Genomic DNA, 22,104 nt, shown 5'->3' on the forward strand with positions numbered 1-22,104 from the left:
AGATGGGGAAAAATATCCGAGTTTTGTATGCTTTTTCAGCCAAGATCAAGATTATGCTCAATGCATCCATCCAAAAGTCTATATGAGTAGGATGTTGTGTTGAGATCAATATAATAAATTTGTGCTCAAATTTTTGGACAATATAGTCGATCCATTTAAAGCAGTAATCTTCGAACAGAAAGTACAGTCAGTAGTCAAATGGATAACTCACTCCTAATCAAAGAGTGGAAGAGAAGCGCTCACAGACACCAGGAAGCCATTTTTTGAAGAATGCAACACTATCTATCTCTGCAGGAGATAAGGCGGAAAGGGGAGTAACAGTAATCTGTCATCAAAAGAAAGTGGAATGTCAATGTGCACGTCTGTTAGAATTTCAATTTCATCACATAATTACAGAGTTTTACATACATATCCTGCTTGAAGGGATGAGTAATCAGTATCGTCATTATCCACTGCTGGTGGTTCTGCAGTCTAGAAACATTAACATACAATTGCATTTATTCAGTATATAAATAGAAAAAGGAGGTAGAAGGAGGGGGCAGTATTTAGAATAAGCAACACAAATTAGCAGAAAGAGATCTCACGTCTAACTTAAACACTAGATGTTCTTCTTTGGTGCTTAATGCGCTCTCTTCTGTACATACTTCTGTATTTTCTGGTGGTTTTATCTCCATTACTTTTGTTGGTGACGTTGTACCTTCTTGTGCTTCAGAAGTAACTTGTGTCCATCCCATTTTGTAAAAACATTTCCCCTGCTTAGTCAGCCGATAGCCCTAGGAGTACAACAATGAAGTTTCTCTTGTTGGTGTACAGAATATCTATTAGGCATATAATGCTAAGATTATATCCAACAAAGTGAGGATCTCTAAATCAAACAGGGAAACATATTCTAAACATGCAGCCTTCTACGTCAACGACAGGAATGTATGTAACTTTGAAAGTATCAGGAATAATGGCAAAAAAAGTCACAAAGAGCCAGAGTATTCAACTTAAAAGTTTTTGTCAGTTTTTTCTGTCCTTATCTGCTGAATTTAAGCTTCATATTTCTCCTACCTGAAGTTGTTCAATCAGTCAATATCATTCTTGAATACAAATTCAGCGTTCATCAACTACTAGAGTTTACTTCAAACTCAACTTGGATTAACATATACTAGAATTTATGTCAAATCCGACTTGGGCGAGCAAGTAGCTATACAGAAGAAATTAAAATGCCATCGTAGTCCAGTTAGGCTTGTAATTGCATTGATTGAAGCTACTCTTAGAATGACAAGACCAAGATCCAATCAAGTCCTAAAGCTCATTGAAGAGTTATCGGAGCAAAATTTGAATTTGCTGCTTATAAAAGGTTTACTGAAGCAAATAACATAATATTCATGACAATCAAAATTATCTTAAATAAAATGTGTCTGGTTAAATGCTCCGAATCATGGTATTGTAGGTATCCGTTAGCTCATCTTTCTAAAAACGAGATGTTGGTGAAAGGAAAGGCAGAAAGGCAAAAAGAAAAGAAGAAAAGTGGTACATCAATTTAAGCAAATAGAGAAGTCTATAAACAAATATGATCCTCCAATCAATGTTGTGCAATGAAGTCCCAGGAAAATATGTTAAAAGAGGAAGCAAAGAAATATATGAAAGTTCAAAACACCCACTACTGAATGAATCAATAGACAATCATGATATCAGGATAAAATGCCACATCTAAATTGTGAGATCAGGTTTTATGTTGTCCCTTTATAACTAAAATGCAATGATCACAAAAATCCCACAGCTTACCTTGTTGTTGGCAACTTCTCGTGGTACATTTATATTCAGAAAGCAATTCTGAGGATATGTCTTATTCTTGATCTCAGACAACATAGCAGTGATGATGGGTATGGAAGCTTCAGCACACAATGTAAAATCATCAACATTGAGTTTTTGACCAACCCTGAAGTTGACAGGCGGATAAACCAATGAAAAAGGAACAACAAAACTATTTTAAATTAATTTGTAGGATGATTAACTTTACATATTATAGCAGTCATATGATACAGCGACGGAAGGAATTCCATGGAAGAAAGCCTCTCGTGCACCACCCACTGTCCCTGAATAAACACTGCATTTCCAGAGTTGGATCAAATTTACACTGGGACGAACAATACAAATAGCAGTCTCTGGCCACTTAAGTTTGAGAAATAAGAACCAAGAAAGGATAAACTCATACTCTGGCCCAAGGCCTACCTGAAAGAAGAAATAAGTACTCTAGTGTAGCATTTGAAAGCACATAAGACAGTGTTTTCTATAATGTTTCATGAATATATAAGTGTTGCAAGGTTAAAAATGTGAAAATTGGTCAAATGAATAATTATATCTAATACAAATTGCACAAAACAAAAAAAAAGAAGGAAATTGAAGGAGGGTATAAAAAATTAAGCATTTAACAGAGGATCTAAAGGTTCGATAGAGAATTTTACTTACATGTCATAACCACAATTGCAGCCTAAATTAATGCCACTGACAACCTGCAAGCATAAGTTGATGCAAGTTCACATACTGTGTTCTGACAAGCTCTATCAGTATAATAGCACGTATATACTGGATGCAAGTACAAGTAAAAAGAACGAAACAGCCCAAAAGAAAATTTTAGTTTAGTGCCTGTGTGAGTGTATGTCCAAAATGTATTTATTTTCATAAAGATGAAATAGAATAAAATTATATGAACTTAATGAAGATCATATATAGTTCATACACAAATGTGTGATAAGCGAAGCTACATACTAAATCAATATATAAGCTGAGCATTAGTCTCAAAAGCTACCAGATTCAGGTACTGAAGGAAAGATCTTTTTGGAGATCCCCAGGGAAGTTGAGTCTGCTGGAGTTCCTGCCAAATGAAACCAGAATGTTCGTGTGAGTTAAAAAGAGAAAAGGGCACAATTATCATTATAAATAAAGTCTGATAACAAGTTGTCGCTAAGGGAACTGTAAAACTATGAATGAAATTGACTGTTGTTCGAATTAGAAGAAATCATTTGCTTGTGTTTCATTCACTAGATTGAAATTCAATATTAGAACTTCTGTTCTCATTTTTTCATTTTCCAGTAGGATAGCGTAAGATAATCAGTCCAAGTCAAACCACCAATTTCATATAAGATAGACAGTTATGCAATTGAAAAAAGCCAATAAAAACAGGACTCAGAGATGTATATAGATTCGAATAAATTAAAACAACTAATATAACACTAGAAAAATCAAAGATGAAATAACAATGTAAATCAAAGAAGGTTCTCAGGTAGCAAATTATGTAACACCAAAACTAACCAGAAACTGCAAAAGCTGTGGCGCCAGGGACATCAACTTTCTTAACAGTAACCACGCGTTGCCATGAAACACAATGACTAGCAGCCGATCTTTCACTGGAAGACAGAAATCGAAGCGTAAGACATATCAAGAGAGAAGTTTTTTAACATATGAAAAAGTATAATAGGTGTTAGATGCTAAATTATAGCATATCAGCTATGTATTGGAGAATCCTCTCAGTTAATTACCTTCTCGGATTGAGTCAGGGCCAAATTAAACTCAATTTTTCATTACAAAATCCATTTGCAGATAAACAGAGAGACAAATTAAACCCATTAAATATACAGGTGAATAATAAAAGAGAAGAGCAGTACGAGTCAGGAGCAAAAACGAGGACATGGAACAGATTGGTTGAGACGAGGGCAGCAACAAGAGCTCTCAAACCAGGTGCATCAATTCCGTCGTCGTTGGTCACCATCACCGTCGGCTTATCACCGGAGATACTGTTCCCGTTCTCCATTAATGCAACAAAATGGAGAAACTGAAATCTCTCTTTCGTTCCTTTTTTTGTCGTTTTGTCGATAGCTCGTTGGTTGAGCGAAACTGACGCTGTTGCAGAATAAGAGCTGAGCCCAACTATCAGTATAATATTCGACTGTGTATATAGGGAAATGTGCAGGCAAATAGAATGGAAGCATATATCAAGTGCACTATGCATGATAGATTAATATTGTAATGCCAATTTTTATTCCTCATACTTTAGTGGAGTGATCTTTTTGAAGATGGGTTCTTAAACGTTTCCTACCTGCTCTGCTTTTACTTTAGTTTAGGGAGAAATATTGTAAATATCTTTAAATTTAGTGTCAGTTGTTAGGAGTATTATTTTTAAATTATTGATAATCTTAAATATATCTTTTATTTTTTTATTTTATCAACTAAATTTAAATACACTCTGATTTCGTAATGAGTGAATACACATGTGAATTCTCGTTAAATTTAGGAGTGAGACTACTTGTTATGTCATGTGGCAGATCGAGGTGTATTCAAATTTAGATAGTCAAGTAGAGGGTATTACTAAGACTGTCAATAATTCACAAAACTAATAATTTGCACCAAATTCAAAAGTGTTTTCAATACTTTCTCTTTGTTTTTTTAAATGTGATGAGTTGATAGGGGTTCTGACCTAGGTATTGGCTAATTCTAGGGGTGTCAAATGGGCGGGTTGTGTTAAAATTGGAGATGTTAAAATGGATTGAAATATAAATTGGGTTGGGTCTTGACCCACCCAAGTTTACTTTGGCTCAATGGGCTTAAAAACGGGTTGGATCTTGACCCACCCAATTTGACCCGCTTAATCTCAATAATTTAATATATTGTTATTTAAGTTTTATAACCACAATTTGAATTTCCACTCAAGAATTTTTTTAAAAAAAAGAAGAAGTTACAAATGGATAGATAAATCATAAAAGATATAAAATAGATAGTAATTCATACATTCAATATAAAACATACATTACATCAAGTATAAATTATAGGAACCACATATTATAAGTACTAAATAACATCCTATCCCTTCTAGTTTTCTATTTACCAAAAATCTCTTAAAAATGATGTTTGCGGGATACATAGCGTTGTGCACGGGATACATTAGGTTTGATACATTCTACATAGCCGAATACATTAGGTTTGATACATTCCACATAGCGGGATTCATAGCGTTGTGCACGGGATATATGCGGGATACATAGCGTTGTGCACGGGATACATAGCGTTTGATTCATTCCACATAGCGGGATACATAGCGTTGTGCACGGGATACATGTGGGATACAAAGGTAAAATAAGGGATTTTTGAAATTTTTGTTATAAGTAGGGATAAATAGATATTAAGGTAAGTAAAAGAGTGTAGTTAAGTAATTTGTCCTTACATCAATGCAAAATAAAGAGTCTTAAAACAGATTGAAATTGAAGATTAAATTGGGCTCAATTGAGGATTCTCTTAGAATGAGTTAAAGCTTGAATGATTTGGGATCGAACCCAATTCAAATATATCTTGAGCCCAACCCTTAAAATTTAGGGTGAATTACCTATAGTTGAACTCATTTTTGACACCCCTAGCTAATTCTAATCAAGACAAACTTTACGAGTCCACTCCCACTGTAGGTAATAGAGCATCTTGTATTTATCTCAAATTATACTAATTTATCATTAAAAGTAAATTTTTAATTACCGAACATGGATAAAAAAAAACTCAGTTGATTTGTTGGGTTCTCCGTGGATATTTTAGGTACTTCAAAACAGTTTTATAATGTTTGAATGAAATAAAAAGTATTTAAATGCTTACATTAAGCTAAAATAGCAAAAGTAAACACAATTTATAAGTTAAAATTTAAAAGTCATATGTTATAAGTCCATCTAAACAGATTCTAAAATTCCAATTTAGTCATCCGCGTTTGACTAATAATTTGCAGGTATCTATCAATTGATAATTATGTACTCCCTCTTTTTGTGAGAAGCAAGTCAGCAACTATGCTTAAACCAAATATGAACCATCTAATTAACTATCGATTTCCCTAGAACTGTTTTAAAAGTTAGCAGATTAAAAAAAGGATGAAATGAAATTCCTTGTCCTTTTATAATTTAAATAAAAGAAAATATATTTTTTCAGATCATGTAAAAACAAAGATTTCTTTGGTGATAAAATGAAAATTTCTCGTAAAATACCATTTCTCCTAATAAAGAAAGAAGATAAATCAGATAACTATATTTAGTAATGGGCCTAATACTTCTTCCGTTCACTTTTACTTGTCATTTATTCTTAAAATAAATTTATGTTTTTATTTGTCATTTTTGACATATAAAAAAACATGAACATTAAATATTACGGTCTCCGTCCCATATAAGTTGATCATTATACTAAAATTAGTTGTTGACCTTAACAAATCAAGAAGCAATTAATTTTTTTTTTCTATATATATACCTTTGCAATTAATTTTTATTGAAAGTGTTCACATTTGTTTGTAAAATTCCCAAGATGTTTTTAAGGAGTAAATTAGTAAAAGGAAAAATTCTTTTGGCCAGAAAAAAAGATTTTTCTTAAGCACCGTGTAAAATAAAAAATGGTCAACTAATATGAGACGGAGAGAATATTTTTCATATCATTCTTCAGAACTCAATACTAACATTAATTAATAGGGATAGTACGATAAAATACTTAGCATGATTAAATGAAATGAAACGGGGGCCGGAGATTGAAGCAATTACAGGGGCCGAAGATCTATATAAATATGAGAAAAAGATGAAATTAAGAAAAAAGATATGAAAGAAAAAAAAACAGACTTGCTCAAATCAATGTACAAAAATCATGGGAAGAATATGTATTATTATTTTATGGAAGGAAAAATATTCTACAAAAGAAAATGATCAAGATCGATTTGCTACTTAAGGAAGATTCAAAATCTATAAAGTATCAAGATATATTAGAATTCTCAAAATCACAAAAGAGTTTATATTTAAAGTGATTAAAAGTTCAAATTCAAGAAGACATATGTGGCTACATTTAATATAGGGAAAAAAGCCTGATATACCCCTCAATTTTGTCATTTGGAGCTGATATGCCCCTCGTTATGAAAGTGACTCATATCAAGGGGTATATTAGCTCTAAATGACAAAGTTGAGGGGTATATTAGACCCTTTTTCCTTTAATATAAAACAAGATCCAAGGTGAAAATGAAGAGGATCTTAAAACCTTCTTGAATTGCTTAAAATAAGAGCTCCTATTAATACAAGCTAAGCTTGAAGAGAAGTTCAGAGAAATTAATGGAAAGAACAATGTTATTCTGAAAGGAAAATATCCTACTGATGAAAAGATATGCTCAAGTTCACAGTTCAACTTTAACTATACCTAGTGCAACTGTGAGTTGGAAGGAAGCAATGATATCTACTACATCTACAAATCTTGTGAAGAGTGTACGTAATGAAAAAATATTATGAAGGCTTGTTATTTATAGAAAGGTGATATTGAGTGAATATTTATTATGAAAAAAGTTTACTATTTCTCAAAATTAAGAAAAGAAGATTCAAAGGAGTTTAAATCATTGACATCATTTAAAGAAAATATATTTACTATGTTCTATATATTGGAAAGAATTTGTATACAAGGAATTGGATCCATATCACCACATGAGCACACGGAGAATGAACTATTGATTTACGTAATTTGAAATAACAAATTTTGTTTACGACGAAACCTAGAAATCAATCACTGATTCAATTTGAGTACCTTTGCATGATAGACCTCAACAGAAAACTATTAAGAAAGAGCAATTATATATGATAAGTAAATTGAAGTAATTGTTTGTGAGTGAGTGAAAAATCAATGTATGTTGTTGGTGAGTGTGTCACACCAACCTTGTTCGTTGTTGGTGAGGAAGTGAAAATCAACCTTAATTCAAAACCCACAAAGATTATAATATTCATCTCTTTTTTCATAGCTTTTGAATCTCTGTTACTGCTACGGAATAGAGACAGTGACCTTCATATATCATCGCCTAAAGATTGAAGGTGAGTTGAATCTGATTTTCAAAAACGTTTTTGGGGCGAGTCTCGGGGCGGGGTGTAAATTAAAGGCGTAGATCCATAAGGCGTAAGTTCTAAAATTTGAGGCGTAAGACCTTTTGGGGTGGCCCAGTGGTTTGGGCTTGGGACTTCCATGCTGGAGGTCTCAAGTTCGAAACCCCTTGCCAGCGAAGGTAAGAGGTTTGCCTTTTGGGTCGAGCTCGTCGCACCGGGCTTGCCTAGTGCGGATTACCTCTCCTATGTGGTTTGCGAGCTATTGCATAGGAGCGAGGGTTTTACCCTGTGCGCACCCAAAGGGTAGTGGCTGCGGATTTCCTTTGTCATAAAAAAATAAAAATAAAAATTGCGGCGTAAGCCTCGAGCATAAAAACGTAAGTCCTGGGCGTAAAAATGTACGCCCGGACATTTTTAATTTATTATTTTGAACTTTTTTTTCGCTTTACACCATATTTTTTATTATTGGTGTAATGACATTTCTCAAATAGTAATTATAATATATTTTTTCTTCATTATTGATTATTAATATTTATCTCAAATAAAAATCATAATATAATTTCTTTATATTATAGGTTATTTATAAATATTTATTTGTAAAATCATTGAAAGGTTTACTTTAGCTTATTTTATTAGTAATAAAATTATAAAATTGAATATATACATGAGATTACGCCCCGTAGATCCACACGACTTACGCCCCGTATTTTCGAGCTTACGCTTCGCCCCGTACTGTATAAAATGCATCGCCTCACATCCCGTCTTTTAAAACACTGCTGATAATTATTCAGTTTCGACATTTATCAACTCTATATGCTTCTCATCTCCCGTTTTCTTCTAGTTCATGTAGTTTTTTCTTAAAGCACTATAAAGAACAAAAAGGAAAGTCAGATTTGTTTTTGAAATCTAGTCAACCAAAATATAAAACTTGAGGGAAATGAAAATCACTTATTGCCTTTATCTAGTGTTTGTTGTTCTTTGAAATTCCTTTTGGCTTTTAACATATGTATTTATTAGATCTATTCAAATTCTACAAATCTTTGTATTAACAAATAAGTTATCGATTTAAATGCTTTAAAATTTGGAAAGCTAATTAGTAAAATAAACCAAAAGTAAATAATAGGAATTATAGAAGTTATATAGTAAAACTTAATCTATGAATTTAAAGCAATTAATTATGTATAATATGAAAGCAATTAATTAAATATGAAAGTCATGTCTGTGAGCATTAAAGATTTAAAGTACAACTTCTCCATTTCCAAAATCATATCCGGTATATGTAATAGAAAAAAAAATTATTTAATAGATTCTTTTAACTAAAGGGGAAAATAATATTATTAAATTAAATATTTAATTTATCATAGGGTAAAATAAGAATCCAAATTGTAGGTATTATTAATACAATTTTTCTTTTTCTTTGTACTATGATATGATTACTGTTTAATATTTAGTATAATATGATATAATATATAGTATCTAGTTAACATACTATGATATGATTATTATTTCGTATTTAATTAAGGGATATTTTTAGTCCTTGTGTTAATGCTATATTCTAATTTTAATACTTATGTTATCGAGCTTAGCACTGTTGACTTTCAATTATATCATGTGGGTGGTTTCATCCTTCAACTAGGGGTGTCAAATGGACGGGTTGGGTTGAAATTGAGGATATTAATATAGGAACAAACATTATATCAATGCAAATAAAAAGTCTTAAAACGAGTTGAAGTTAAAGATTAAATTAGGCTCAATTAAGGATTCTCTTAAATAGATTAAGTCTTGAATGAGTTGAGATTAAACCCAATTCAAATTATCTTGAGCCCAATTATTAAAATTCTGAGCGAAATTAGACGAATTACCTATAGTTAGACTCATTTTTGACACCTCTCCCTCCAACTAACAGACCGAAAGAAAACTTAACGGAGACCCTTAACCGAGGGATAAATATGATATTTGGTTTAATTGCTTGGATTCCTCTGCAATACTCTCTCTGTCTCATCACTCATGTCTTTCTCTCTTATTGAAGAACAAGCTCATCCATTTGAACTACAAGAACAAAACCCACCTGATTCTTGGTATGTTGAATTACTTTATCTCTTGTTATGTCTTTTCGGTTTTTCATGATTTTGAGCTGGGTGTTTCTAAGCTGCTATTTGAATATCTTTTCCTCTTTCTTGGCTTTCTCCTGCTTTTTAGAACTGATTTCAAAGAGAAAAACCGGTGGAACAAGCCTGTAAAATAGGTGTGGACGTTCTATTTCTCTGCAATAATTTTTAAATACCTGAATTGCTCCTTTTATACTCTGTTTGGATCATTGTTATCCATTGTTTCATAATGTATTGTATTGTATTGTACTCTATTGTACTGTATTGTATGGTAGATATAATGTTTGGCTAGACTGTATTGTTTGTTGTAGTTTAATAACATTTTTATTGTTTGGTTTGACCGTATCGTATTGTATTATAATTTATAAATTTACTAAAATATCCTTGATTATTCTAGGGTAGGGGGTTTCACTAGAATTAAATAATATACGGTAAATGGTAAAATAGTATTATGAAATATTATGTAAAAATATAATTGGAAAAATAAATTAAGTAACAATGGAAACACACCAAATTGGTTGTTCCATAAAATGAGGGTTTTCATTGTTACGTAAGAACAAAATTTAACAATACAATACAATACATTTTAAGTAACAATCAAAACAAACATTGTAGGTATAGTAACGATACAATACAATACAATGGGTAACAATGATCCAAACAGAGTGTTAGTAGTGAACTCTCCATTTATTTTTTTAGGTCTCTTAGTTGAACGATAAAAACCACCCACATAATATATCTGAAGGTTAATAGTGCTAAGTTAGATAACACAAGCACTAAAATTAGAATATAGCATTAACACAAGGTTTTAAAGTGTCGTTTTCCCTACTCACTTTAATTAATTAGATAGTATTGATTTTTAGAGTTTATAAATGAACAATTTATTTCTTTTTTTAATGGTATTATTGGAGTAACTCAACCTTTTTAGGGTTATTTCGATATTTCAACTTTCAACTTTTTTTGTTCCTACTTTTCATAATATATGATATATGATTGAATTAATTATATTCAGAGAATGATATAATAAAATTACTTTTTTATTTATTTCACAAAGGTTTTAGGATTTTAATTTTCCCTTTTGCTTTTGAATTTTTCATCTGCATCTAGGATTAGAATATTAGTTAGAGACCGAGTTTATTCAAGTCCTTAATCTCCTCAGGTATATTTCCAATATTGATATACATGTCTCACTGTTAAGGTTCCAAGTTTTGGATCGAGTCGCTGGACGATTAACTAAAAAGTCAGGTTGTCAGGTCTAAGCCCTTGTTCTTATTCCTTGATTTGCTTATAATTGCTGAAATTTGCAATTCATTCAGGGAATTGCAAACTTGGAAACTTGTTTGAGAATGTTTGGAATCTCTGAAACTTGATAAAATCCAACTTATTTTATTAATAATGTCAACTCTCTTAAATAGAAGTTTACAATAACAAGAGTCTTAATAAATTAGAAATAACAAAGTCTTATAAAACTAAAATAATTAGAATCCTAATCCACCCAGAAAGTTTTGTTCGACTAAAATAATAATTCAAAAATATTAATCATTCTTGTGTTTGTATATTGTTCCCCGACAAACGCATCAATAACATTACTCCCTTCCTGAAGGAAAAGCTTGTCCTCAAGCTTGAAGTATGGAAAGACAGATTTAAAATGATGCATTGTCTCCCAAGTAGAGTCCTCAACGGATAGGCCATACCACTGAACTAGAATTTCCCAATTACCACGATTAAGACGTGATCGGAGCACAGATCAAAGGGTGGGAACAACACGTCCTTCTTGTACTGGTGGAAAAGAAGGTGGAGTTGCAGGTACCTCACCCTTGAATGACTTAAAAAAGTGATACATGAAACACATCATGAAGCTTGCAACCTGCACGTAGCTAAGATGATAAGCAACTAATCTGATACGCCTCAAGACTGCAAAAGGACCATAATATTTTGGTGCAAGCTTACGATAGACATGACTAGCTAGAGTTTTTTGGCGATATCTTCCCTTATGTCAAGGGGATTCGACAATTTACATATAACTTGAAAGATTAGGTTTTCCATAATTGCACAGTATAATTTTTCAGCATGGGGATACAATTAACAACACTGTCAATACCCAGTTCCGCCACTTGATAATAGTGCTAACTGCTAACTACCTATTCTAAATCAGACTGTCTCCTATAACTAATAATGATTTCAGTAAAATATATAGCTAAGCTGATTGTTTTCAAATCATAACATTAATGGGAGGAAACCAAAAATGTGTTGTATAATTTTTGACAGAGTCTCAAATGCTAATGTGCACTGCTAATATTGGGTAACTTTATTTCCTCCGAGGAATTTGACTTCTAAAGAAATGATTTTGAAAGTTAAATATAAGTACGTGAGATTGAGATTGCTTGATGTTTCTTTTTTGTTTTTCTTTTTTCCTTGGGAGGAGAGTGTTTTTGTAGTTCATGCTGAAATGTCTTACATTTATCTTCATTTGAAGCATAGCTTCTTCAGGTTGAAAATTAATTATCTTGTTCTTCTTTAGCTGCTTTTTTCTCCAATAGTTATTTTATAGACAAAAATGGTTTGCCTTCTGCTGTGGACTTTCTTAATCTGACGTTTCATTAATTTTCTTTAGTTTTAGACTTCCATTGATATCAACAGAGTTAGAGATTTCCAGCTAAATGTCAGCCAAGGAGGAGGTTGAGGGGAGTCGTGCACTTGTTGAATATAATGGGAGTGCATCTATAATCAATGAAACTGGGCTTCAAGTTTATCCAGTTGTCAAGATGACTCGGGCGAAGGTTTACCATATACTCCTGTAGATTGGCCAAATGTTGGTGATAAGTGGGGCTGGCGGGCAGGGAAAAAAGCTACAGGTTTAGGCACCTTTAAGGATAGATATTTGTATCCTCCGAAGCGTTTTCAGGCTCTAAAAGATGGAAAGAAAAATGCTTTTCGAAGTAAGATTTCATTAAAAAGTATCTCCAGTCTGAGTATCCTGGTATGGATATAAACCAATTCTTTGCCTCATTCAATTGGATGATTCCTTCGAGGCAGTCACCGATCTCAAAAGGTTAGCTCCGACAAGGCTCTTTGGTATATATCATGTAGATATTTATTCAGTTGCTTACATCAATGAAAAAAAAAACACTTACCACATCTTATTATTGACCTAATGCCAAATTTGTTTTCTTTTCATTTAGATATTGATTTTGACTCAGATATGAAAGAGAGGACTACATATTCAGGGATGAAAATGCAGCCTTTACTGGCTGATTCTCCTATCAGAGCCATTACTTGTAAGGCTGGTAACAGAATCTGTAGCAGTTTAACAACATAAAATCCTTTTTTGGAGACCATGCTTTGTAATATCTGCTGCAGTGAGCCTGGTTTTTGTCAAGACTGTTGTTGTATCCTTTGCTGTAAACCTATCAGTGTGGATTATGATTGGTACAGTAACATTCAATGTGGAGCAACAGTAGATGGCTTCATATGTGGACATGTTTCCCATCTAGAGTGTGCTCTACAAGCTTACATGGCTGGGACAGCCGGAGGAAGCATCAAATTGGATGCATAGTATTTATGTCGATACTGTGATTCAAGGACGGATTTGGTTCCACATGCTCTGAAGCTTTTAAACATCTGCACATCTGTTGCTTCTCATGCTGACATAGAAAATATTTTGAATGTTGGCATTTGTGTTTTGCGTGGCTCACAAAAAAGGAGTGGAAAAGAGTTGTTGCATCGTATTGAATCAATCAAGGCAAAGGTATAGCTAATTGATGAATTGTACTTTGTTTCCTTATGATGCTATCCTTTTTCCATTTGAGGTTTACAGTTACCAGAATGACCAATTTGATACTCATATCAGCTTACAAAAGGAGTCCGCATTCAAGATGCATTCAAAAAGGAAAGCTGTGTGGATAGCACTGGTAGCTTCTTTGCCTTCTCATTGTCTTGTTTTCGTTGATATGTCACTTTGACTTGTATATCTGTATCTGAGCAAGATATTTCAGTATGTGCAAATGTGGTTCTTGTGCATTGTAAGTTTCGTCTATTTCAGTGCTTCCCGTTGTCCACAAATACCAAAAAAAATTGTTGCAACTAAACTGCAATATGACCAGAAAATAATCAGCTTGAGTGTTGTACAAGAAAATAAAATTGGAGAGCCTTGGAAAGAGTACGAAAGAGGAATTATTTGTTGTACAACCAGTGCATCAATTAAATGCTATCCAAGTGCTCCTTGGTCCTTAGCAGATGAAGGAAATGAATAGCTTCCTTATTAAGAGCTAGGAACTTTGGTGTAATCACTCAAGGATCCCTTATAGGGTGCTGCTTTGGTCAATTGCAGTAATAACGTCTCCTGGCATAAATAGTTCTTCCTAGCCCCTACGACATAGAATTGAACGTAACATCCATGATCTGTGTCACCACATTAGTATGTGAAACATAAGAGGGTGGGGTGGGGAGGTGAATCAAAATTCTTCTCGAATTTTAGTCAAGTTATTGGTCGACTGTTGATTTCTTCAAGTCGACTACCCTACAGTTTAGACGAATTTAGATAAAACAACATATTATATAATGCTTAAAAAGATAAAAGACACAGTTGATACAAAGAAGTTCAACCATATTTTCTAATGATGATGTCTATATGTTGTCTTTCGTATTTCTGGAATCCTGGTTCAGTGCTCAATATGCTATTATTAACAAATCTTATGGCAGTTCATACCCTACTCTATTTCTAATGTCATATAGGATTCTTTTAATCATTCTAATGCTATTATTAACGATAATGTCATATTTCTGGACAATGATTTTCATGAAGCTGTTTTCTTGATCATTACAGCTAAATCTGGTACATTGCAAGTTCTAAATCTTAGCCAGAAGAAAAGGCGCTAGATGATTTCTTCTGATTTGCCTAACCATTGATCACAAAGTTACCCTATGCTAATGGGAGGTAACAAGTACTTAGTGGAATGTGCTTGTTAAGCTTGCTGTTGGAGCAAGAGAATAACATAATTAAGACCGTAAAAGCAGAACCCTATATCAGTTGCATTTTGTTTTTCCGATATGCTCCTCCACTTCTGGTCAGGGGTATAACAGGAAAACAGAAGCAAGTAAAAAAGTACTATCTCATTCGACCATACTCGTACATTTATACATTATCACCATGTGCTCAAACGTAAAGAGATCAAGTTTGTTCATTATTTGAATGAACTATATACCTTGTTGTTTTAAGTTAACATACATGTATATGTTACAATTGGCAAGGACAAAATTGCATGGATACTCAATTTTGATGTCATCGTTTAATTTGTGTCCGCGTCTTTTTCATGTGTTATTTCAGACAACTGCAGACATTCAGTGTTTGAAGTTAGTCAAGACTCTTGACGACGTCTAGCTTTATACACAAATCAAGTACTGAAGGAAAGATCTTTTTGGAGATCCCTAGGGAAGTTGAGTCTGCTGGGGTTCCTGCCAAATGAAACCAGAATGTTTGTGTGAGTGAAAAAAAAGAGAAAAGGGTGCAATAATCATTATAAATGAAGTCTGATGACAAGTTATCGCTAAGGAAACAGTATAACTCTGAATCAAATTGACTGGTGTTCGAATTAGAAGATATCATTTGCATGTGTTTCATTCACTACATAGAAATTCAATATTAGAACTTCTGTTCTCATTTTCCAGAAATAGGATAGTGTAAGATAATCTGTCCAAGTCGCACCAGTTTATGGGAATATGAATAGGGGCAATTGTTCTTTTCCATAATTTAAGAAAGCATAGCACTTCTGTCTTATGGGAGGGTTAACAGGATCAATTGATATAGCTAAACCCAGTTTCTAAAAATAGATGTTTATTTTTACTTGTCAAGTTTAATAAATCAACACATAATTTATCAATCAGTTCTTAATAAATTGGACCTTCACCAACAAGATGAAACAAAAGTTCAGGTAGTCAACCAACTGAATTATTAAGATTTATTCCCTTTAGTCCATATAAGTGAACTCTCAGACGTTTTTTCGTGATTCAAATAAGTGAATTTTTCAAAATTCAAGAGAATTGTTAGGATTTTCCTCATATTTATCCTTTTCTTTTAATGATGTTATTAACTCAATACTTCACATTTAGGAGTAATAGTAATCATAATAAAAATATTCTTTAATTTTTATTCATAAATGTTTTTCAACAAGATGAGTGTTGTGTCTCAATAATTCACTTAATATTGCCTAGAGAGAAAGAGAGAGAGAGAGTATCATTCATTTCCCCAATACATGTACCAAAATATTGAATTAATTTATAATACATTTGCCAAAATATTGAATTAATGATATTCAAAGGGTAATATAATAAAAGTACTCTTTTATTTATTGCTTGTTAAGGTATGTGACAGGTGTGTACCAACTCAGACATGAAGGGAGTATAAAAGTTCTTGAATACTAAAAAAAAATCCTCATTACAGCCTTTGCATTTCATAAGGTATTAGGGTTCTATATTCCCTTTTTCCTTTGCTTTTGAATTTTTTATTTTTCTGTCTTCATCTAGGATTATCAACACACCAAGTTTATTCAAGTCCTTAATCTTGTCAGGTATATTCCCAAATTCAGTCAGAGCTTTCCTGTTAATTGATATAAATGTCCTCACTATATATGATAATGTTTTATATTAAAAAATAATATTTTTTAAAGTAGATAAATATCTCATTTGTGTCAGAAGCATTTTTATGGTCTTTTTTACTCTATGTTAATTCAATTTTCTCTTAGATTGTATCAATGGTATAGTATCAGATTCATCCATCACCCTTCGTGTCCATTGTGTCATGGAGGCGTGTGGGCACCGAACTCGAAAAGAGTTATCTAGGAAAAAACTACCTACTTGTGGTACAATGGAAGCTACCTAGTGTGGAGACTAGGGGTGTAAAAAATGAACCCAAACATAGGTAACCTGTCCAGAATTTTAAGGGTTGGGCTCAAGAATATTTAAATTGGGTTCAATCTCAACACATTCAAGTCTAACTCATTTTAAGAGAATCCTCAATTGACCCCAATTCAATCTCCAATTTCAACCTGTTTTAAAAACTCTTTATTAAAATATGTTCCCATTGAATGCATGAATTATTAGCTATTTAATATCTTTTAGGATTTATCTATCCATTTGTTACTTTTTTTAAAAAAAATATTCTTGAGTTGAAATTCAAATTGTGATTATAAAAGTTAAATATCACTATGTTAAAATTATTGAGATTAAATGGGTCAAATTGGGTGGGTCAAGACTCAACCCATTTTTTAGCCCATTTGAGCCCAAAGTAAATTTGGGCGGGTCAAGACCCAACCCGATTTTTATTTCAACCCATTTTAATATCTCCAATTTCAACCCAACCCGCCTATTTGACACCCCTAGTGGAGACTCTTCCAAATTAATAGCCAACTTTTGGGGGTGTGGTTGAGTGGATTTAGAGTTCCCCAAATTTGTTTTAAAAAGTTATTGTGTATTATATCGTCTTCAACAATTGATAACTTTTGAGTTGAGTTAGGCGCAAATATTCATTTCTTTGTAGAATAAAATGTAAGATGAAAGCAGAATGTAACAAGTGTTAGTTTCCATTTATAAACATTTAATCTGGAGTTGGCAGACAAACAAGACTCTTGTACTCAATTACATCAGTTGCCGCAGGAGAATTATGAAATAAATTTTGAGATAAATACTAGAATGTACATAGTGCTAAGTGCTAACCATCATTCTAAACATAATTATAACTAGGTTGATTGTTATCTTCTAAAATTAGGGGTGAAGTAAATTCAAAACATAACATTAATGGGAGGAAACAAAAAATGAGTTGTATTTCGACAGTCTCAAATGCTAATGTGCACTGCTAATATTAGGTAACTTGTTTTTCTCCTAGGAATTTGATTTTTTATAGAAATGGTTTCGAAAGCTAAATATAAGTACGTGAGATTGAGATTGTTTGTGTTTCTATATACTGGCATTTCTGAAAGGAGATTTGCTTTTTTATCCTTCTTTCTAAACTCATCAAAATCTTAAATTTGTACCTAACAAAAAGGATTTGAGACCATATTAGGATTTGCCTGCTGTAGGATCTATTAAAAAAGAACGCTCCAAAGCCACAATTTATCTAATTCCATGAGTAAGTGTTGGGTTTAAAGGGTGTGAATTGAAAATAAAGAGTTGTGACTTTTATAAAGAGTTTTGACTTTTTAGAAGAGATGCGACTTTTATGAAAATTTGTGACTTTTATGAAGAGTTGTGACTTTTCTGAAGAGTTGTGACTTTTCTGAAGAGTTGTGACTTTTATGAAAAGTTGCGACTTTTTCGTAAGGCTGTGACTTTTATGAAGGGTTGTAACTTTTCCAAAGGGTTGTGACCTTTTCGATAAGACACAATAAGCATTCGTTCATACCACCCTCTGTTGTTTATGAATAGAGGGGTTTCCTTTTATTTTTCAATAACAATAACAAATTTCTGAACTTCTTCTTCTACTACTAAATCTAGTATTCTAAGTGTACTTTATTGATGTTGAGTGGTTTGTTAACACCATGGTTTTAGGTACCGATACACATGTGAGTATGAATGTTCTATCTTGAGAGGATATAATCCATTAACCTCGAGTATTTGAGGGGAATAATTTTCATAAGGAGACACTATGTATACAATTGGCTCAAATTTCTACTTTGAGGAAACACTCGATTTATTATTTCTAATTTGTTTCAGATTCTATTTTCTTTACTGGTTTTATGTTTCTAGTTTCGAAAATAGTTTTGAATATCTTAGTAATACAAGTTGAACAACAATAATATAATTTCATGCCAAAGGTGGCTTGGAACTTTAGGTGCTTATGTCAAGCATGTTGCATTAGTGCATTATAAACAAATATTCTGCAGGTCAGCTTTGATGTTTTTTTCCTTGGAGGAGAGTGTTCTGGTAGTTCTTACATATATCTTCATATGCAGTATGGTTTCTTCCGTTCGAAAATTAGCGGTCTTGTTTTCCTAGGGAATATGCCCAACTTTTGGCTTTTCTCCAATAGTTATTTTATAGCCAAAAATGGTTTGCTTTCTGATGTGGACTTCTGACGTTTCTTTATTTGACTTGATGCCGAATTTGTTTTATTTTTATTTAGATATTGATTTTGACTCAAATATGAAAGAGATGACTACATCTTCAGGGACGGAATGCAACCTTTACTGCCTGATTCTCCTATTAAGAGAAATTACTTGTAAGGTTGGTCACATAATTTGTAGAAGTTTGATAATCATTGAAGCTGAGTTTGGTAAACCTGAAGCTGAAGCTGACAGAGCTTTTACATTCCTCAGGCAAGCTTGGATTTTGCGCTAATTTGGATTATGTTTTTATTATTCTTCCTCTTCCTTTTGTAGAAACTTTCTTCTCTTCCAGACGAAGTAGCTAATAACTACAAGGGAGTTGGATTAGCTATAGCAGGTGGTAGTGGTTTACTTGTTGTTCCTGTTCGTGATCCACTTTCATCAGCTCGTGGGCCAGAGCTAGCACCAAATGGAAGAGCTATGGTATTTATGTCGATGCCTCGTGAAACACTACCTCTCCCTCTTGGTGCTACTAAAACCCTCTACATAGAGGGACTTCCTTCGCACAACTTCAGAAGAGAAGGAGCTCGCATCCTTTGAGATGTCATTTATTGAATCATTATTAATTTTTGAATATATTTGTTGCTTGTTCCCTAACTGCACTTACAAGATAGTTTTTGTCCTTTTGTGGGCTACATAGAAGTCAGACTTGTTAGATAGGAATCAAAACATGTAAATTGATGTTTATGCTGTTTCTATTAGTATAGTATTTATCTACCAGGTGATGTTTTGATAAAAGCTTCATTTTGCAGCGTGGTGGAGATACTCTCATCCTTGGCTTTAAGGATTTCGTAGATCGAACGTGTGCATCTACTACTTTGAGTGCATTGAAAGGTGTATTTTCTCGATGATAATAATCCACTGTCCAACTTCCGTTAGTGACTTATAAAGAAATTTTTCATGGTATTATAAAGAAGTTGGATTGTGGATTATTATCATTGAGAAAAAAATCACATTGCAATGCACTCAAAGCAATAGCTGCATACGCTGGATCTACGAAATCCACAAAGCCAAGGATAAGAGTATCTCCACCACGCTACAAAATGAAGTTTTTATCAAAACATCACATGGTATATAAATACTATACTAATAGAAATCACATAAACAACAACTTTCATATTTTGCTTCCTTTCTAACAAGTCTGACTTCTATGTAGCCCACAAAAGGATGAAAAATATATTTTAAGTGCGGTTAGGGAACAAGCAACAAGTATATTCAGATATTAATAATGATTTAGTAAATGACACCTCAAAAGATACGAGCTACTTCTCTTCTGGAGCTGCCCGGAGGAAGTCCCTCTATGTAGAGGGTGTTAGAAGCACCAGGAGGAGAGGTAGTATTTCACGAGGCCTAGGCATCAATACCATAACTCTTCCATTTGGTGCTAGATTTGGCCCACGAGCTAATGGAAGTGGATCACGAACATGAAGGGCAGGTATACCACCACAACCTTCTCTAGCTAATCCAACTCCCTTGTAGTTATTAGCTTCTCCGTCTGGAAGAGAAGAAAATTGTTATAAGGGAAAGAAGAAGAATAATAAAAACAAAATCCAAATTAGCACGAAATCCAAGCATGCCTGAGGACTGTAGGAGCGGTGTCAACTTTTTTTTGAAGACCATGCTTTGTGATATTTGTTGCACTGAGCCTAGTTTTTGCTGAGACTATTGATGTAACCTTTGCTATAAACTTATCAATTTGGACTATGATGGGTACATTTATATTCGATGTGAAGCTACCGTAGATGGATACATAATTGGACATGTTTCCCATCTAGATTGTGCTCAACAAGCTTACATGGCTGGGATATTCGGAGGAAGCATCAATTTGGATCTATAGTATTTCTGTCAGTACTATAATTAAAGGACAAATTTTATTTCACAAGCTGTGAAGCTTTAAAGCATATGCAAATATGTTGCTTTTCGTGTTGACATAGAAAAGATTTGGAATGTTGGCATATGTATTTTGCGTGGCTCACAAAAAAGTAGTAGGAAAGAGTTGTTGCATCATATTGAATCAATTAAGGAAAGGGTATAGCTAATTGATGAATTGTACTTTGTTTCCTTATGATGCTATCTTTTTCCAATTTGAGGTTTACGGTTGCCAGAATGACCAATTTGATAATCATATCAGCTTACAAAAAGAGTCTGCATTTAAGATGCATTTAAAAAGGAAAGTTGTGTGAATAACATTGGTAACTTCTTTGCCTTGTCATCGTCTTGTTTGTGTTGATCTGTCACTTTGACTTGAATATCTCTATCTGAGAAAGTTATTTCAGTATGTACAATTGTGGTTATCTTGCTTTAAGTATTGTTTCTTTCAGGATACAAATATATACATTTGTTCATTGTAAGTTTCGTCTATTTCAGTGCTTCCTATTGTCCACAAATACCAAAATCACTTGTTGCAACTAAACAAATCATCCTTTCTTGATTCTGGTAGGGTGTGCTTTCCTTGTGGTATGTTGCTGTCTCTTCTTGTTTCCATCTTTATGCGAGTCAATCTCCTTGATTCTGATAGTGTGTGATTTCCTTGTTTAGATTTATGCCTTCTTTTCACAGATTTTGAATGTCTCATTTTTATTTTTATTTTGCACAAATTATTTATAATTAGTGTCATCATTCAAACATAAGTTGGAAATATAAGTTAATGAAGCAAATAATATGTGTTATTAGTTCTCTGCATTTAGTAATACTGCTCAGATTTATTGGAGCATATCTGTTAGGCTGATATATCTAGATATTACCATTATTGTGCTTGTGATTCTTCTTGTTGGGCTTGATGTGTAACCATATTTTCTTATGATGATGTCTATATGTTGTGTCTTTCATATTTTTAGAATCTTGGTTCAGTGCTCAATTAACTATTATTAACGAATCTTATGGTAGTTCATACCCTACTTTATTTCAAATGTCATGTAGGATTCTTTTAATTCTTCATTTTGGACAATGGTTTTCATGAAGTTGTTTTCTGGATCATTACAGCTAACTCTGGTACCTTGCAAGTTTAAAATCTCAGTTGGAAGCAAAAGACACTCGATAATTCCAATC

The 22,104-nt window shown here is 33.1% G+C and overlaps 1 protein-coding gene and 3 pseudogenes across 1 annotated transcript; 2 read left to right on the top strand and 2 right to left on the bottom strand.

Moving 5' to 3' along the window:
- Window positions 1–194: 194 nt before the first annotated feature.
- On the bottom strand, window positions 195–3,820 carry LOC125838000 (uncharacterized). The gene is given in 11 exon segments (XM_049517059.1): window positions 195–227; window positions 230–325; window positions 409–471; window positions 585–773; window positions 1,774–1,927; window positions 2,009–2,095; window positions 2,458–2,501; window positions 2,798–2,803; window positions 2,805–2,863; window positions 3,301–3,395; window positions 3,654–3,820. Coding segments are annotated over 11 exon segments (972 nt in total). The 5' UTR covers window positions 3,800–3,820.
- An 8,798-nt stretch (window positions 3,821–12,618) lies between these two features.
- On the top strand, window positions 12,619–19,596 carry LOC125838001 (uncharacterized; annotated as a pseudogene).
- A 358-nt stretch (window positions 19,597–19,954) lies between these two features.
- Window positions 19,955–20,676, bottom strand: LOC125838002 (RNA-binding protein 2-like; annotated as a pseudogene).
- On the top strand, window positions 20,675–21,286 carry LOC125838003 (uncharacterized; annotated as a pseudogene).
- The last annotated feature ends 818 nt before the right edge of the window (window positions 21,287–22,104 follow it).

This window comes from Solanum verrucosum, unplaced genomic scaffold (genome assembly GCF_900185275.1).
Source record: "Solanum verrucosum unplaced genomic scaffold, falcon-dt-bn FXZP01000079.1, whole genome shotgun sequence".
NCBI classification, from domain to species: Eukaryota; Viridiplantae; Streptophyta; class Magnoliopsida; order Solanales; family Solanaceae; genus Solanum; species Solanum verrucosum.